At 37.1% G+C, this 18092-nt stretch overlaps 1 protein-coding gene across 1 annotated transcript in view; it reads right to left on the bottom strand.

Annotated features, from left to right (window-relative positions):
* The window catches only part of ADGRV1 (adhesion G protein-coupled receptor V1), a 712618-nt gene that overhangs the window by 588329 nt on the left and 106197 nt on the right, over nt 1-18092 (bottom strand). Inside the window, 3 exon segments of the mRNA XM_078151750.1 lie at nt 1458-1638; nt 8154-8330; nt 16216-16589. Coding sequence (XP_078007876.1) covers nt 1458-1638; nt 8154-8330; nt 16216-16589 — 732 coding nt within the window.

Here is an 18092-nt window from a genome sequence, read left to right on the forward strand (position 1 = left end):
ATCAACATATGCCACAAATTGGGGCTCAATTTATTGTTTTGTTAATTGTCTATACAATGTGATGCAAAAATTGTTAATAATGCAGATTAAACTTTAAAAAGTGCTGTGCCTACATTTTTTTTTGGAGAGCCCTAGCCAGGATGGTCCTCAAACAACAGATATACAGTGAAAACCTTTCCATTTTCATAGGACTCCCTGGAGCTTACTCACTTCTGGTATAGCCTTTGATGACCCAGGGTCATTTCTCCATCACGATGACATATTGGTGGAGGGTATTAGTGGAGTTTCATTTTAAGTAACATATATAATTAACATGCAATATGAATAATAGGAAGAGATACCTTCCAGATATGCTGTTTCTCCCTTAGAATGTGAGTTTCTGGACAGCAGGGACTGACTGACTTTTCCATTTATATCTCTAGCACTAAGTATAGTGTTTTGCATAAAGTGCTTCATTCACTCATTCATTTTGTGGTCTTTTCTCCAAACAGCAAAATTCAATTAATTCAAATTTAAATCTGTTTGAAAACAAGAATGTCTGAACTTAAGTCAGATGGATGTTTGCTTAATTTTACAACCATAATCAACATCTGACTATCTAAAATCAAATTACTCAAATCTAAAAAATTCAAATAATCAAAAGTATTTGGAATTTGTTTTTAGCTCTAGTTTTATGAGAAGTGGCAATACACCTTGTTTTAAAGAGCTCACTATAAAGAGTTGGGAGTGGAAAGCCATCCAGCTTTCTTATTTGGCTCTCAAATACAGAATCACTCAATAATAGAGCTAGAACCTTAGAAATCACCTAGCATAAGGACCTTATTTGACACATGAATAAACTGAGGCTTAGAGAGTTTAAGTGACTTACTGGTTGATTAAAGAACTGAACTTAAAGCTCTTAACTCCTAATCCAGTGCCCATTTCACTAAACTAGGACATTCCTTTATACTACTGCCACCCCACCCCCTGACCCCAATCTTCTTTCTTGCTGCTGTTGTCCATGACCAGGTTAACAGGCTTTCACAGGGATGACACAGGAAATTTCTCTAGTTACTGAAAAGCTATAATAAGAGACTCCTTGGGTCTCTAAAAAAACCTTCACTTCTAGTTCCTGCTGGATTTTAGGCTACACACAAAAGAAAGGATACTAAAAAGAAGCAGAAAGGAAAGTAATATCTATAGATAATCTAATTTTTAAAAATTCAGTTTTTAAAAGCTTAAATACAATAAAGTACAATTTTATATAAAAGCACTATTCGTATGTGTTTATATGCATGTCACATATTTATATAACTCAGGGATGTAGCTTTATAGTTGTTCATGTAAAAGATGGCATTCAAATTAGACACTTAAGTGCTAAGTGTCCAAACCAGAACTTTTCAAAACCTTATTTTCCATATTTGACAAATCTGAAGCCCAAACACAGAACAAAGGGTGATTTCTGAAAAAGATACTACCATATGGATGGTCACTGGCTTTGATGGTGATATCTGTCGTTTCCTTTTCGACATCTATGCTTGCTCCACTGGTTGGAGTGGAACCTATTTTCCCATCTCCAGGAATTGCAGAGACCAGTGTTACCCTGAAATACTCATTAAGCTCTGGGATGTCATCATCAATAATATACAGATTCAAGACCTAGAATTATAAAAAGTCAGAGATGTTAGGTTGGGAAACATGGATATTACTCCCCAAAGAAAAAGCAGCGATCTTTAAACTACACTTAATTTTCTTAGTTACTTATCATAGCAACTCATTTCTACCCCAAAATGTTTGTATTCAGTGTTTAAATACATGTGCAACCTTGGTCTCCTAATTAAATACCTCAAATAACTACGTGGGGCAAAGTATAATCGGTCTAAAAATGTTAGATTGCTCAGAATGTGTTACCAAACTGGGTGCCACTGGGTGCCACTAGGTACCACAGTGCAGAGAACATGGGACTTGCTTTCAACCAGAATGCAGTCTTCCCTTAGACATTGAAGGAAATGTGCCCCTCTAAGCACGTCACTTAACTCACGTCTACCTTAGTTTCCTCAACTGTAAAACGAGCATAATAATAGCACCTCCTTCACAGGATTGTTGTATCAATTGAGATAACAGTATTTGTAAAGAACTTTGCAAACCTTAAAGCACTATGTAAATTCTAGTTATTATTATTTGTATCATCATCATCTCTAGTATTATTAGTACAGGGTACAAATCTAAGAACTCTGAAATAGTTTTCTTCTAGGCAAACCTGCAAAGAATGAGAGCAGGTCCAAAGAAGACATGAACACAAAGGTGCGAAGGCAACACTGAAGTTTTTATGTTTCGGGGGAATATCAGAGAGTGGACATTTATTACAGTGGATCATACACAGCAGGCATGTAATATGTTAGTAGAATCAGACTGAAGCCAGATAGAGAAAATTCCTCTTAAAGCTATAAACTAATTTGAATTTTTTTTTTATTTTTAGGCAGTTGGGGTTAAGTGACTTGCCCAGGGTCACACAGCTAGTAAGTGTCAAGTGTTTGGTCTGAAGCCAGATTTGAACTCAGGTCCTCCTGACTCCAGGGTCAGTGGTCTATACATTGTGCCACCTAGCTGCCCTCTAATTTGAAAATTTGATGTTAATTCTGAATATACATTTCATAAATGTTTAGGTCCTCTGCAATTGCCTTTTGTGAGAATTAATTATGTAGCTGTATATGATAATATAAAATTGTATTGTTTAAAGTATTGGTAAACCTTGTTGGCTTCTCTAGGTAGTTTTCTTAAAGTTTTAATTTACTGTTTCATGTACTGTCTCAACGTATTCACAGTTACAAACCTGGTGGGTGCTTCATACGATTTTAGAGTTAGAAAGGGCCATGGGTGGCTAATGTGAGAATTTGTCATGGTGGACTATATAGGTATGTTTTAAGATTTTTTTTATATGCTTAATTGAGGGATGAATGAGTGTAGTAAGAGGGACAGATTAATTTTAAAGGAGGGTAATTAATACATTTATTATTGAAAATAATAATAAACCCTGTGTTATTTGTATGAAATAAAGTATCATTTAATCTGAATTTGAGGTTCACTTCTTCCAACGTTTCATCTGTTAATTCTGAACTATAACTCTCAGACTTGGTTTTCTTATCTGTAAAATGGTTATCATAACACATGTTATACTTACCTTATGGAATTACTATGAGGATGAAAATAACATAACATGCTTTTAAAACCTCAACTTGCAATATTTAGGAAAGAGCAGTTATTTTTTTTATTACATTGGCTAATTTTCCCTGGAACAATTTGCTTGTATTCCTATCCTGTTCTATATGACCAAATTTGTACCTCCACCAGGGTGAAAATTCTATGAACTATTTCAACTGTAGACTTGTTCTCTTTATTTTAAATGTACTTTTTTGGCTCCTAATCTTTTAAGAAAGATGATTAGGAAAGAGTTGGAGCTTACATGTAATTCTGGCTGTTTGCTTTGTCCACAGTGCTTGGCATAGTTTCTTACAAAGAAAAGGCACTCAATGAATATCTGTTGCTCATGATAAGCTATGATTATTTATTTAAGATTATTATAACATAAAAAGTGACCTTCACTTTAGAATCAGGTAATACTGCTGGTGGTGGTAGTGATTCGTGGCCACCATGTGGCCAAAAAGAGTAACTGCTTTCAGTGAGACTGAGGCCAACAGCTGTAGGCATAATGATACAACAAATAACATATAGAAAAATAAATTTAAAAACTATTTAAATACATGAGGGACAAAACTTCAGGCAGTCTATTTTTCCCAAACGAAACTCAGTTTTGGCCCATTCTGGGAAGAAAAAAAACTTCCACAAATATCTTTTTCTAATACCTCATCATGGGATGCCAGCAGAACAAGCTCTAGTAACTTCTACTGTAACATTCCATCACAGTAATTGGCTAGGAAAAATATAATTATCCACCACTCCATGGGGTACCCTCACCTGCTGCTTTAGGGAGTTTATATTAAATGAAAAGTTAGGAATGTAATCATTACTCCTCCAAAACCCTAGTTAGGAAAATTCCTTATATTTAGGGAGAGATTTGGTTCTTTTCCTTAATTTACATTTATATTTATCTCTTATTAATCCTTGGTATCTTTGTGGCCAAATCAAAATACAGGGTACCAAAAACATTTGGGTAAAGGAGGAGCAGAGTATAGTATAGCATCTGTTAACAGTAAGGGACCAGGAGGAGAAGTTAGGGAAACAGCAGACATTTTCTTAGAAATTCCCTTAGTCTTTGAGGAGGGGGATACCACTTCAAGTAGAAGCCCAAGTCTTCTCCTCTCGTTTACAGAAGTGGCCAGATGTCCTTCGATCATCACTGTGGCTCCTTTGAACTTGAATTGTTTCTTTCTGGAAGCTTGCAGTATTTTTCCTTAGACTTGGGAGCTATGGATTTGGGTTATAACATTCCCAGGACTCTTCCTTTTGGGATTTCTCTCAGGAGGTGAAGTCTTTCTATATTTTGCCCTGTAGTCCTAATACGTGTGAGTATTTACATACACAGTCATAATCATTTACATAATCATGCATACCTATATATACTGACTTTAGTGACTTCTGAAATACGGTGTTTAGGTTGTTTTTTTTTAATCATGGTTTCCAGGGTGTGCAATTTATTAAATTATCTCTTCTCAATCTTGTTTCCAAGGCAGTTGTTTTTTAAATGACACCTTACATTTTCTTCTATTTTTTCCAACTTTTGATCTTATTTTAATAATCCTTATTCTCTCATGGAGTCATTGATTTTTGTTTGGTCTATTCTAGTTTTCAGGGAGCCCATTTCTTGGACAAGATTTACCACTTTCTCTTCTAAACTTTATTTCAATTTCCTTCTAATTTCCAATTTCCTCCAGAGTTTGTATTTGATTTTATAAAAAACTCTTGCTTCACATCTTCTGGGTATTCATGTAGTGATTGTGGGAAATCTATTTTTTATACATAAAAACAATTTTTGACATTATTTTTTTAAAGTTTTGAGTTCCAAATTTTATCCCTCCCTCCCCTCCTCTCTCCCTGGTAGGGCAAACAATCTGATATAGGTTATGCATGTGCAATCACATAAAATATATTCTCACATGAGTCATTTTGTGGGAGACAAAACAGAAAGAAAAAACTCGCATGCTTTGGCCTGTTTTTTTCTGAAATTATCCTGTTCCTCATTTCTTATAGCACAATAATATTCCTTCAAAATCATGTACCGGGGGCAGCTAGGTGGCACAGTAGATAGAGCACCAGTCCTGAAGTCAGGATGACCTGAGTTCAGATCCAGCCTAAGACCAAACACTTGACACTTAGTAGCTGTGTGACCTTGAGCAAGTCACTTAACCCCAATTGGCTAAAAATAAATAAATAAAATCACATACCACAACTTGTTTAGCTATTCCCCAATTGATGGGCCTCTTCTCAGTTTCTAATTCTTTACCACACAAAAAGAGCTGCTATAAATATTTTTCTTCAAATAGATCCATTTCCCTCTTTTTTTATTTAAATCTCTGAGCAGACTCATTTTACAAATGAGGAGACTGAGTGTCAGAGAAGTAAAATGATTTTTCCAAGGTCATGTAAGTAGCAGCATAGCTGGTAACAGGCTAGGTGGGATTTACACCCATGGGTCATAGTATTATAGATTTAGGACCAGAAGGAACTTCAGGGATCATCTAGTCCAAACACCATAGATGAGGAAACTGGGGCCCAGAGAGGAAAGTTCTTTGCCCTTTTTAGCTTTTCACAACCTGGGCTCCTTTTTTTTTTTTCAGTTTTTCACAAGGGATATGGTTCCATGTTGCTTTATGTGACCAAATGACATATAAGATTTTAAGCCTTCACGTAAGGTATCTTAAGCTCTCCAAATAAACTTCTTCCTACTTCTCCAGAAGATATTCCACCATGGCACCTACACCAGACCTCAGACACCAGCCCTTCCTCAGGACATGCAGTCTCTCTGGGTCAGCCCCATCCTGCAAGTGTGCAAACCACTTATTGTATTTCTTCCTCCAATTTCGGAACCAGTTATGAACCTGGCTAGCAGAGAGGCCCAGCTGAGCGGCCAGGGCTTTCACATCATTGAATGTGGAGTTTCTATTCACTTTGAAATGATCCACCAAGGCCTGACATTAGTAAGGAGAAAAGCATGCCCATTCTCTCCTCTTAATCTTGTAAAGGCCAACAGCATCCCTTCTCTCTTCCACCTCTTCCTCAACTGCAGGCAGGGAAGCAGGCAACACGTCAGGTTCGGCGATGTGAGAAGTCAGTATCTCTAATGTTGCCAAAGTTGTGCCTTGCTTCACTGAGGCAGGATAGTCATATCTGCAGGGCCTTTCCTGCTGGGGCTGCATCCCTCCTGAGCATGCTGAGAGCTCATCCGGCAGTGAAAAAAACTCTTCAGAAGGTAAAGGACAAACAGCTTCCACTGGAGGGTGGGTTGCTGAAGTCTCAATGGATGCTTCTTTGGGTCCTGTGACATTCTCCTTCCTTTCTAAGTTGGAACTTTGAGAACTGGCGCACAGCTCAACAAATTCTTCCACAAAGTCTGGGAAGGAGTTGTTGAGAGACAGGGCTATGTCTCTGGGCTCCATATGGATGAAAATAAAAGGCAAAAGAAAGTTAAAAGCCTTTGCTTCTGTACAACAAGGCAGCTTGAAGCATTGAGTGGGTCTGGAAATCTATTTTTTTCTTTGCAATATAGATTCATTCACTTCTTTTTTTGTGGGGCAGGGAGAAGGATCTCTAGAGCTACAATAATTTTACCACTGGTTGGTATTTTCTTTGGTTTACTCATTTCTTTAACTTTATTTCCCAAACTAGTGCTTACGGCCAGGACCAGACTCTAACCTCTGCTATACTTCTGGGAGCAGTGATCAGTCCTACACTGGCTCTCCCTGGGTCGGTTCCTCTACTGACCCCTACCTCCTGAGATTAGGACTCTCTACCCTGGAGCTTTACTATTCAGGGTGCTAGATCTTCAGAGACTTCTATAACATCTCAGTATCGAAGGTTAAGGATTTAGGAGTCCCAGGCACTGGTATGTTTCTGTCGGAGTACGCTGCACTGCTTTGGTTATAGCCACTTTCTGGAGCCTGTGAAAATCCCATCCTGGGGCCTTCCAACCATCCTGGGATTTTCTGAGTGGGGGTGGGAGGGCCTTCCACTTTTAGTGCCTCTGGGCACAGAAGTTTATAGGCCATATGTGTCTGCTGGGAGGCTGTGGACTTGTTTGCCTGTGCCTACAATGGCTTTGATGACAGCTCTGGTTCCTACTGCTCTATTGCCATGGGCTTCTGGCTGGGTTTTCTGAGTGCTTCTGTGGTAGGAGAAGTCACTCTTCAGAGATTTTGCTCTAAATGGGGGCTTTTATTGAAGTAGTTTACTTGGCAAGAATTTTTCCCCCAACTTAGTAGCTGCCAGTGATCCCTGTCACCAAAGTAACATCACTATATAAATTCCCACCTTTTCTATGTCCCCAGCACTTCCTATTTTAGCAAGGAAAACATCTAAAAGAGATGGAAATATATTAATAAATATGCTATTTAGAAATAATTCTTTGAAATATTAGTCCATTCAATAGCATACCCTAAACATTGAACCTTAGTTTTAAACAAAAAGGAAAGATGATAATATTGAAAAGTTTGATGTGGAAATATAAATATCAGATTATAAGTATATTTTCTATTCTCAACTCATGAATATCAGAAGTCAAATTTTAAGAAAAGAGAAACAGCTGTGCACCCAACAATAAAATATCTTTGAAAATTGTATGACATGTAGTTGTACTGGTACTCAATAAGTTTGAAGGTTTGCAAAGCACTTTACATCTGCTAACTCATTTGGTTTGAATAAGAAGAAATGGGAAATAATAGACCCAAATAAATTTCATAGCCCTACCCTTTTCTTTCATATGAAAGTCCAAAAAGGACTGTGTGTGGGTTTCCATACCCCTTGTGTCTCCCCTTGAACATACACATGAACATAAAGAAAAACCCACATTATTTTAAATCATATTCATATTGTTAAGTCCTTAAGTTCTGAAATAATAAGCCATGGAATTACATTAAAGAATATGTACACCAGAAAATTACATTCCAGGAGACTTTCAATGAAACAAATAATTAACATTAATAAGAGAAGGTAGGGTTTACCTCTGATCTCTGCCAAGGGAGGAATGTGATAGTTCCACTGGCATTAGCAAAATCATCAATGATGTAATTAATGCCAGTGGAATCGATCTGTGAAACAGTGTAAAAAACATGCACATAATCCAGGGCTCCCCGGGTTCTCTCAATGACACAGGATATGGTGGACCCCTCCTCTGCTATCTGAAATTAAATGAAAATTATTTTTAGATAAATGCTAATCCCAATAACTCAGTAAAGGAGATTGCATGTAAGAAAATCAGAAAATTGTCATAAAATCTCCACCTTCTTATCAAAATTCAGCGATTTCCTGTTACCTATTTAGAAAATGGTGCATAGACATATATATTCTGTGACAGAAATGGTGTACTCTGGATAGAATCTATTTTTACAGATGCTTTACGTGCTGATTCATGTGATAATTTATACAGATTCATGTAAACCCACCCATAGTGAATTTTTTTTTTGATGGAACCTGAGATTTCATCATTGTAGGGAGCTCTTAATGAAAATTTTCCTCTACCAACATACACCAGCATCTTCTTATGCAGTTTATGTCTTCTCTTGAGAAAAGAAAGTTGTCTGGGGATACTGTGTGCCTAAGGTCACATAGAAAGTATGTGCCAAAGATGAGGCTTTAACCCAGATCTTAATGATTCCAAGGACAACAGTCCATTCAAAAAGCTACAGTGTCCCTCTGCCTTAGTAAACACTATTATTATACAATGATAGCTTAACGTTTATAGAGTACTTACAGGTACTGTGCTAAGTGCTTTACAATTATTAACTCATTTTATCCTCATAACAGCCCTGGGAGGTAGAAGTTATTATTATCCCTATTTTACATATGAGGAACTGAGGAAAACAGAGGTTAAATGACTTGCTCATGGCCTGTGTGATAAGCATAGTAAGCTAGAAAGTATCTGAGGCCAGATTTGAACTTGGATCTTCCTGACTCCAGGTCCAACACTCCATCCACTCCTCTGCCTTGCTGTCTATTTAGAATATGTAGGGGAGAAGGTAACAGGAGGAAAATCATAAATATCTAGATGCTAACAGAAGATATGGCCTCTGAAGAGTATTGCTATAATATCTAGATTTCATTATAATTGGTTAAAGTGTTTAAAAAATTAATTTTACTGTCTTATACAGTCACTTGTTAAGCTATTATTTAACTTTTCAAGTATTTCTGCCTTGTAGGAGATTGTAAGTACAATACCTTATTCCCCTTTTTATCCTTTACACTGCCTAGAACAAAACCTTGTGTATAGTAGGCACTTAATAAACATTTAACTGCCCTCTATTTAAACTATAAGTTAAGATTTCTTGTATTTTAAATCTAATACTTTGGTTTGTATAGCTGAAATGTGTAAGCCTCATTTTTGAACAATTTTAGAGACTGATTTAAATCTTAGATATACCCTATTATAAATCATTAAAATGATTACTCCAAGATGGATTCTATTCTACAAAATGATCAAACTAGAAAGCTGAACAGCTCTTCCACAAACAGTAGGCTAACTGGTTCCACCAATTTTAACCTGAAAAAATTATACCAAAAGGAGAGTCAAGTGCTTCTGAAACCCAACCCTCATGCCAAACTTCACATGAAAATGTTCAACAACAGAAAAAAGGAGGTAATCAATCAGGTGAGGGGAAATAGGTGAAATATATTCACTACACCCAGAACACAAATATTGTATCTTTAATTTTATATTCCTTAACTTTCCCTAATTTTCATATTCTTGAATGAACAGAGAGCTGTGCTGACCTTGATTCAGGAAGAGTTGTGTTCAAGGCTTGCCTCTGCTACAGACTGCTTGTGTGATCCTGAGAAGGTCACTTAACTTTCCAATGCTGGACATATCTCTCTCTAAAATTTACAAAACAGCTGCTAATCTGCATTGGTAAACAGAGTCTGGTCTTCCCTCACTGCACAGATCTTGACAAAATAAAACACCAAATGCTACAGAATCTCACCCATTTCCTACCTTTTTTTCTTCCCTCTATTTCCAGAACAGAGGGAAGAAGAATAGAACTAAATTACCATCCTTTCTACACAGACCCATTCCCCTGGTACTAATCCACTATGTTCTGCTTCTACAACTATCCCAACCTAAACTAACTAAAAAAAAAACCAATCTAAAAGTAAGTTTTTCTGGAGTACTCCCAAAACTCCCATCACAAGGTCAGGCTACGCAGTATCCATATGCTCAAATGGTATCAGTAGGAATTAATAGAGACCAAAAAATGATGTTGGTCAAAAGATAATGCTGTAAGGGAGCCTGAGATATTCTGAAATCTATACATTTTTATTAAACAACTTTCAGAATAAAGGAACATGTTGTCTTAAACCTTGTGAATCCATTATATATATTACAAAAGTTCGGTGGGTCTGTGAACTTAAATCCTGTTATAAAAAATGTTTTATAATCCAGATTTTCAAGAAGTAGTAACATTTCTCATTAAATAAATAAATGAGCAGCAATCCACATATGATTCACCAGCTCTGACACTTTTCAATACCAAAGACACATACTATAAGAACACAAATAATAATAACAGTCCACATTTCTATAGCATTTAAAGGTTACTAAGCATATTTCTTTCCTCTAAAATATGTTGTGTGAAAATCAGCCTTATTTTATAGATGAGAAACCTGAGGCTTGGAGTAATTGAATGACATGTGCCCATGGTCACATGGCTAAAACTTGTCAGAGGAGGGATTAGAACCCATTTTCTGACTGAAGCCAGGGCTCTTTCTTTTATACCATGCTATGCTATACCACAGAGCTAACAAGGAATAAAAATGAAATTATATGCATACACAGGACAGCTGTGAAATTTTTCTTTGGGTACAGTAGAAGGTAAGCTCCTTAAGGGCCAGAGACCATCTCACTTTATATTTGCATCCTCAGTACCTTGCACAATGCTTTGCACACAATAGGCACCAAATAAATGCTTGTTGATTAAATGACAGGCCCCAGAATTGGGGTTTTGTCATTTTCATATGGGGAAAATTTTTCTAACCCGAAGTTTACTATCGAAAGATTATATTAAAAGTTAAAACCATCCTTAATAAACAATTAACAGGCTCATTCATGTGTGTATTGTATATCAAGATTCCAAAGGCAACTGAAAAGTAAGCTTTAGAAGAATTCAGGAGAGTTCAGTTCCTGGAGAAAAGGCCATAGGGAATATCTCTTTATCAAATAAAAGTATGAAACAGAAAATGGAATATCAAATTTTTCCCTACTGTTAGGATGTAATTTAGTTTTAAGATGTGGTACAGATGAACATTTAGGCCATTTGATATAAAGGAATATTAATACCCAATAGTGCAGTACAATAGAAATAGAACTTCGCCTCAAGTCAAAGGGCCTGGGTTTGAGTCCTGACTCAGCTACTTATATCTACATGAATAACCTACTCCAGGCTTCAGTCTCTTTATGTGTAAAAAACACTATTTCTAACATTTTTTTCAACTGTAATCCTACATAACAAGTTGTAGAATCATAATCATTCAAATTCTCAAAGAAATGAATGATACACAGTCCTGGTGCCTCTTGGGATTTCAGCATTTGCAAGGCCCTGTCTAAATCAGCAGGGATACAAAAGGAAGGATGAACATGGATAAAAATTATTAGAACCTTTTTTTCTAGAAAAAAATTAACTATTCTTATCTGTGAATAATCTTTCCTTGCTGAAATAGAAGATGAATGCTGAAAAATTAGCATATCCCATGAATTTTTAATTTAGTTTCATGCTTGGGTGATGGTCTGTAATATCAGATTGTATCAACAGCACTTGTATAGAAAAGAATCTATTAACATAACATATGGTAGGCACTTAAAAACAATTGCAGTTCAAGCTGAAATAAAGTCCTCATTCTCATAAGGATATTCTCAAAATGCATCTCTAAAACTTTGTTAATTTTTTTTTAAATCATGAATTTACATACTTAAATTCTTTAGACCAGTGTCACTAAAAAAGACTGAAACTGATGCAATAAGCAATAAACCTTATTCATTTAGAGGCACTCAAATACATAGGTGTACTTCAATAAAATAAGTATATTAAAGTAGAAAGTTTAGGTTCTGAAATATGACAGAGAAAATATAGCAGAGTAGAAAATGGCAATAGGAGAAAAGGTCTTTCAGCCAAATAGCCAATTAACTGGAGGAGGCCAGTGGTGGTAGAAAGGACTTTACAATGAAGGGAGGCTTTTCATTTTTCAGTTGTTTCAGTTGTTTCCAAATATTCATGACCCCATTTGGGGTCTCCTTGGAAAAGATACTGGAGTGGTTTGCCATTTCCTTCTCCAGCTCATTTTATAGATGAGGAAACTGAGGCAAACAGGGTTAAATGACTTGCCCAGGGGTCACATAACTAATAAGTGTTTGAACTCAGGTCTTTCTGACTCCAGGGCTGGCATGGGAGTTTAAAATTACAAAAGGATTTCCACACACGTGCACATATACATCATACTAAAGCATAATGTGCTAAATATTCAAAATAATGCAATTATTTAATAAAAATATTTTATTTTTAACCTAGACTAACTGGCAGCTTAGATCATGTCAAATGACTACAAGCGGAAGTTTATAAACACAGGTCATCACCGTGAGACAATCTGTGAGAGACCTTTAGAGCTAAGAGGGGGAAGGACACATTTTCAGAAAAGTACCATTTCTCACATTGACAAAATTGTAGCCTCTTTAAAAATCCATAAGACTGGCATTGTTTTTTCTCTGAACATGATACAAAAATATCATAGCATGACATGCCTTTAGATAAGATAAAAAGGAGTTGCTAACCCTTTTCTTAACATTTCCAGGAATAAGAATTCCACAAATTACTCCCCACTGTCATCCAGTTCCAGCATTCAATTTCTTTCTCTCAGTAAGTTCTTCCACAGCTCAGAATTAGAATGAAAGCACTAATGGGGACCATAAAGAGCATCCGGCTCAACTCCCACATTTGAAGGCAGCTGAGGCCAAAGAGATTAAAGATGTCCGGCATTATGAAGTTAGCTGGGAGAAGAGCCAGGCCAGGATTTCGTACCCAAAATTCCTGCCTCACGCACACAATGAGCTGACCACAGGATCACAGACTTAGGGCTAGAAAGAAACTTCAAGGTCTTCCACTCCGGCCTCTTCATTTTATAGATGGGAAAACTGAGTCCCAAAGACCACATTTGAGGACCTAGAGGGCCACATGTAGCCTTGAGGCTGCAGACTGCCCACCCTAGGCAAGACTATGGCACAAGCTTAGGGTTGCATTCAGAATACCTAGTTCCAGGAGGCTCTACTTATTTACTGTGTAACTCTGAACACATCGCAATTTCACTAAGCATCAATTTGTAAAATCATTTGTAAAATGGGGACAATTAAGTCTGCCCTTTCTACCTCACATGGCTATTGTAAGGATTAATTAAAAATGCACGTGAAAGTGTTCTGACACCTTTAAAATGCCAGCCAAATAAAAGGTACTATCATTAGAGCTTTCTTTTTAAATGTACATCAGAGTCACTGGTAATGTGATAATCCAAATCCTGACCAAAAGTCCATACCACACTTTATCCAGAGAAGGAGAAGTCTCCAGAGCACTCATTATTCTGGAGGAGCCCGTTACCCAGGCTTGCAACCTAGGTGGTTTCCGTGACTCCTCACTTTCTCTCACCTTGTGTATCCAATCTGTTGCCAAGGCCTGATCATTTTACCTCCCTAAGATCTTGCATATGCCTCCTTTTCTCCTCTGACATCGCCAGGCAGACCTCTATCACCTCATGCTTGGACTACTGCAACAGCCAACTCTACCTGCAGCGAATCTCTCCTCACTCCAAGTCCCCGTCCTCCACTTAGCTGTCATAGTAATCTGCCTAAAGTTCAGGGCTGACGATATCACACTTCTACTCAATAAACTCCAGGGCTGTCACTATCAGGATCAAATATAACATAATCAAATATAAAATGCTTTGTTTGGCATTCAAAATCCTTCATTACCTTACACACACACACACACACACACACACACACACACACACACACACACATTTTCAATCTCCTTATACTTCACACCCTCAGCCCAACCCCCCACATACTATTCAACCCCAGATGTTCATCTCCTGATTCTGGGCATTTTCTCTGGCAGTCCTCAATACCCCAAATTCTCTCACTCCTCATCTCTTCCTCCTGGCTTCCCTGGCCTCCTTAAAATCCCTGCTAAAACATCTTCTACAGGACTAATCCCCCTTCATTCTAGTGCCTTCCTTCTGTCGATGATCTCCATCCAGTAGATAGTTTATTTGTACATAGTTGTCTGTGTGTTGTCTCCCGCATTAAGACCATCAGCTCCTTGAGAGCAAGGACTGTCTTCCTGCCTTTCGCTGAATCCCCAGTGCCTAGCACAGAGTCTGCCACATAGCAGGCACTTAGTCAATGTTTACTGACTGACTAGAATTGTAGTCCCACACTTCAGGGATTGTGGAGATTTCTCACTTCCTTCCCTTATAAATAGATCAGGAAGGTCAGTGTACACTTTATACTGATACTTGTTTCCCCCATTTGTAGCAGAATGGGGCATATGATCTATAAAATTTAAATTTTGACTTTGTCTTTTAATCTTAATCATTTTATCTTTTGATCATATAATTAAAGGAAACATGCTGGAATCGAATTGCTAAGGCAGAGTCAGAACTCTCATCAGGTCCTTGGAGTTCCCACAGGCCTTTGCTGCCACATGTAACACCTGGGAGACTGCTTCAAAGGGTCTCATGTTCCTGAACAGGAAACCAACAAGATTACAGTGAGGCCCTGAAGACTTAGAAAGGACAGATAAGAAGAGCAGCAAAGGGCCCTGTAAATTCGCACCAGCCAAGAAGGCTGATAAGAACGGCATTTACTATGCCTACAGAAGCTTATTAGCTAGCCCTTGAGTAAGTAGTTTTATCTGAATATTTGATAATATTTGATAATAAATATCTGATATTTATCTCAGATAAATATCAATAAGTTTTACATCCCTTTTGCATATATTAGTAGTAAGTGCAACAAATAAATATCATCCCATTTTCACATCAACTCTCAACATATAAATCATTTATAAATAGTTCATTCTCATAAAAGCCCATGAAGTCAGTAGAAATTAAGTGGTGTCTTGAAGATAATTTCGATCTGTGAGATGCATTTATTCTCAGGCCTGACTCTAAAAGATCATTTGTTCAATAATGTGAATACATTAATTCATATTCAGGAAATGAGGCATAAAGGATATAGAGTTATCGGAGGCAGGGAGGCCTGGGTTCAAGTCCCACATCTGACACATGCCTGACACAAGATTGCATGGCTCTGGGCATGCCCTAGGCAACTACCAGTTAGTCTGTCAATTGGCATTTATTAAGCATTTACTATTTACTGAAGATACAAAGAAAGGCAATAAACAGTCCCTTCTCTCAAGAAGCTCACAATCTAATGAGGGAAACAACATGCAAACTACTATGTACAAACAAGATACAGAAAGGATAACTTGTAGAGATAACTTGTAACAGAGGGAAGGAACTAGAGTTCAGGGAGAGCAGGAAAGACTTCCTACAGAAAGGGAGCCAGGGAAGCTGGAGGCAGAAATGAGGAGAGAACGAGGGCCAGGCACGGTGGAGAGCCAGTGAAAATTCCTAGAGTAGGGACATCGGGTGTTTCAGGCAAGAAGGCCATGGCCACTGGATCACAGGGTACACGGGGTAGGGAGGGCATAAGGTGTAAGACTAGAAAAGTAGGAAGGGGCTGGAAAAGCCAAACAGAAGCTAAGATTAAGTCGCTGATAAGGTGGAAATATACACTGGTAGAGGAAGTTCCTTTTTGGGAGATCTCTACAGCCATGAAATCACAAGTTAAGTACCAAAAAAAAAAACACCGAGTCCCCAATCTAATTGGTTCTTAACTTTCTTTCTTAAAGCAAAGATACCTTAATGTGGGGGGAGCTCTATTTCTTTAGGGCTGAAAGAAATCTCAAGAGCATTCCCTATCAGCTATGGTCACTGTCATGGAGTATTCCACGTTTGGCATCTTACCTCTGGGATACAGGCTCCTGTGAAACCAAACAATCCATTGGCATTGTCACTTTTTTGTATTGTTAATCTTGCTGTGATGTTTTCTTGGGAAATACGAGCTCCACCATGTACAGAAACCAGCTTAAGTATAAATAATTCTTCTCCTTCTTCTTCATTGTCGTCTTTTGCTGAAACAATGAATGATTTATTGGTTTCCCCTTGTCTGTACTCTAGGTACCCAGAAATAGGGTGCAAATCATTCTTTGCTGGAGTAGCATGAAGTTCATAGATTTCTTCTGGGGTCAATTTTCGCTCATACAACCTCACATCTTGCATCAATCCTGTAAATCTGTCATTGCCATTCATCCCTGCACCAATTCTCATTATCCCGGGACCTGAAATTAGACATTAGTGTTAATATTTAATTTTAAAATAGAAATGTAGCATAATACAAACCAGCTATATCTTCTTAAATAGCTTCCTAAATCACAAGACAGATTTATGAAATAGAACCACTGCATTTAAAGATAACATGGCATAAGCCATATCTTTTATATAGCCAAAACTGCTGTATTAACTAAACTTCTTCCATACTTCAAAGTTCTATAAAGGATATAATATGTGTTGACTAAATTTTTAATTATATTAAGATGTTTTAAATATATTACTTTTCTGTGAAAGAACTGGCTAAGAAAAGTAGAAAGTGTGCTGGATTCAAGATCAGAATCTAAGTTTCAATCCTGTGTCTTGACAGAGTTGGAGAAATAATCTCTCATGACCCTTCTAGCTCTAAATTCTATGATCCTATTTAAGATAAAAATTGCTGAAGGCATCCTTATCCTTCCCCTTTCCCCCACACACTAAACCCAACTCTACCTATCCTATTTCAACCCAATAAGGTCCAATGTAAAGATCATTTTTTTCTATGAAACCTTATCTATTTCCTCTCAGAAGAAGTATTATTTTCTTCCTCAAAATTCACAGGGCACTCTCTTAGTATGTATCACCACATTTTCCCACTCTGCCTGATGTTCTGATTCTGGGTATGTTTCTTACTAGATTTTAAGGCAAAGGCAGACCACCCTTTATCAATCTTTGTATTTCCTTCAGCCCCTAATTCAATGCTTCATACATAGGAAGCACCCAATAAATAGCAACATTTATGGTTGGAAAATAATTTTAAATGTAAATTACAAAAATTGGGGGGGGGAAATGGAATGAAATATTTTTCTCAATTATATATTTTTCTTAATAACATTTCTCAAAAACTTTCTCAATTATGACCTTTTTGTATCGAAAAGAGAAGGAATTGTTAGGTAAAAGATAGATGTACTTCATGGCATAATTTTTTTAATTCTGTGCAACAAAGGTGGATAGAAATAAGGGACTGGACTTTGATTTCATTAATACAAAGAACTCCTGGATGAGGACATTCCCTCTATTAATGTAGGTAGCCATCTTCTCTACAACTTTGAGTCTTAAGAGAGTTGTCTAGAGTGTTGAGGTTAAATGACATGCTCAGGGTCATACATCCACGAAATGTCAGAGAAAGAACTTGAACCCAGGTCTTCCTAGCTTGTGCTTTCCCATTTTGAGCTACAAAAAGCAACATAATTCATAGAAAAAGAAATGTAACAGACTCAGAAAATATTTACTTTCAAATATAACTGATAAAATTTTCATAACTAAACAATACATGGAACTACTAAAAAGCCACAGTGATAATTCTCAATCTGTAACCAATATGAAAAAAGAAACACACTTTATTAGTAATTACTTTAACAGATATTCAACCTCACTGATCATCAAAGAGATACAAACTAAAACAACTTTAAGGTACCAGCTCACATTCATCAAATGAGGAAATAATAAGAGTAATAGTCTCCAGGGGAGAAAGC

This window comes from Phascolarctos cinereus, unplaced genomic scaffold (genome assembly GCF_003287225.1).
Source record: "Phascolarctos cinereus isolate Bilbo 61053 unplaced genomic scaffold, phaCin_HiC Scaffold_4;HRSCAF=312, whole genome shotgun sequence".
Taxonomy (NCBI): domain Eukaryota; kingdom Metazoa; phylum Chordata; class Mammalia; order Diprotodontia; family Phascolarctidae; genus Phascolarctos; species Phascolarctos cinereus.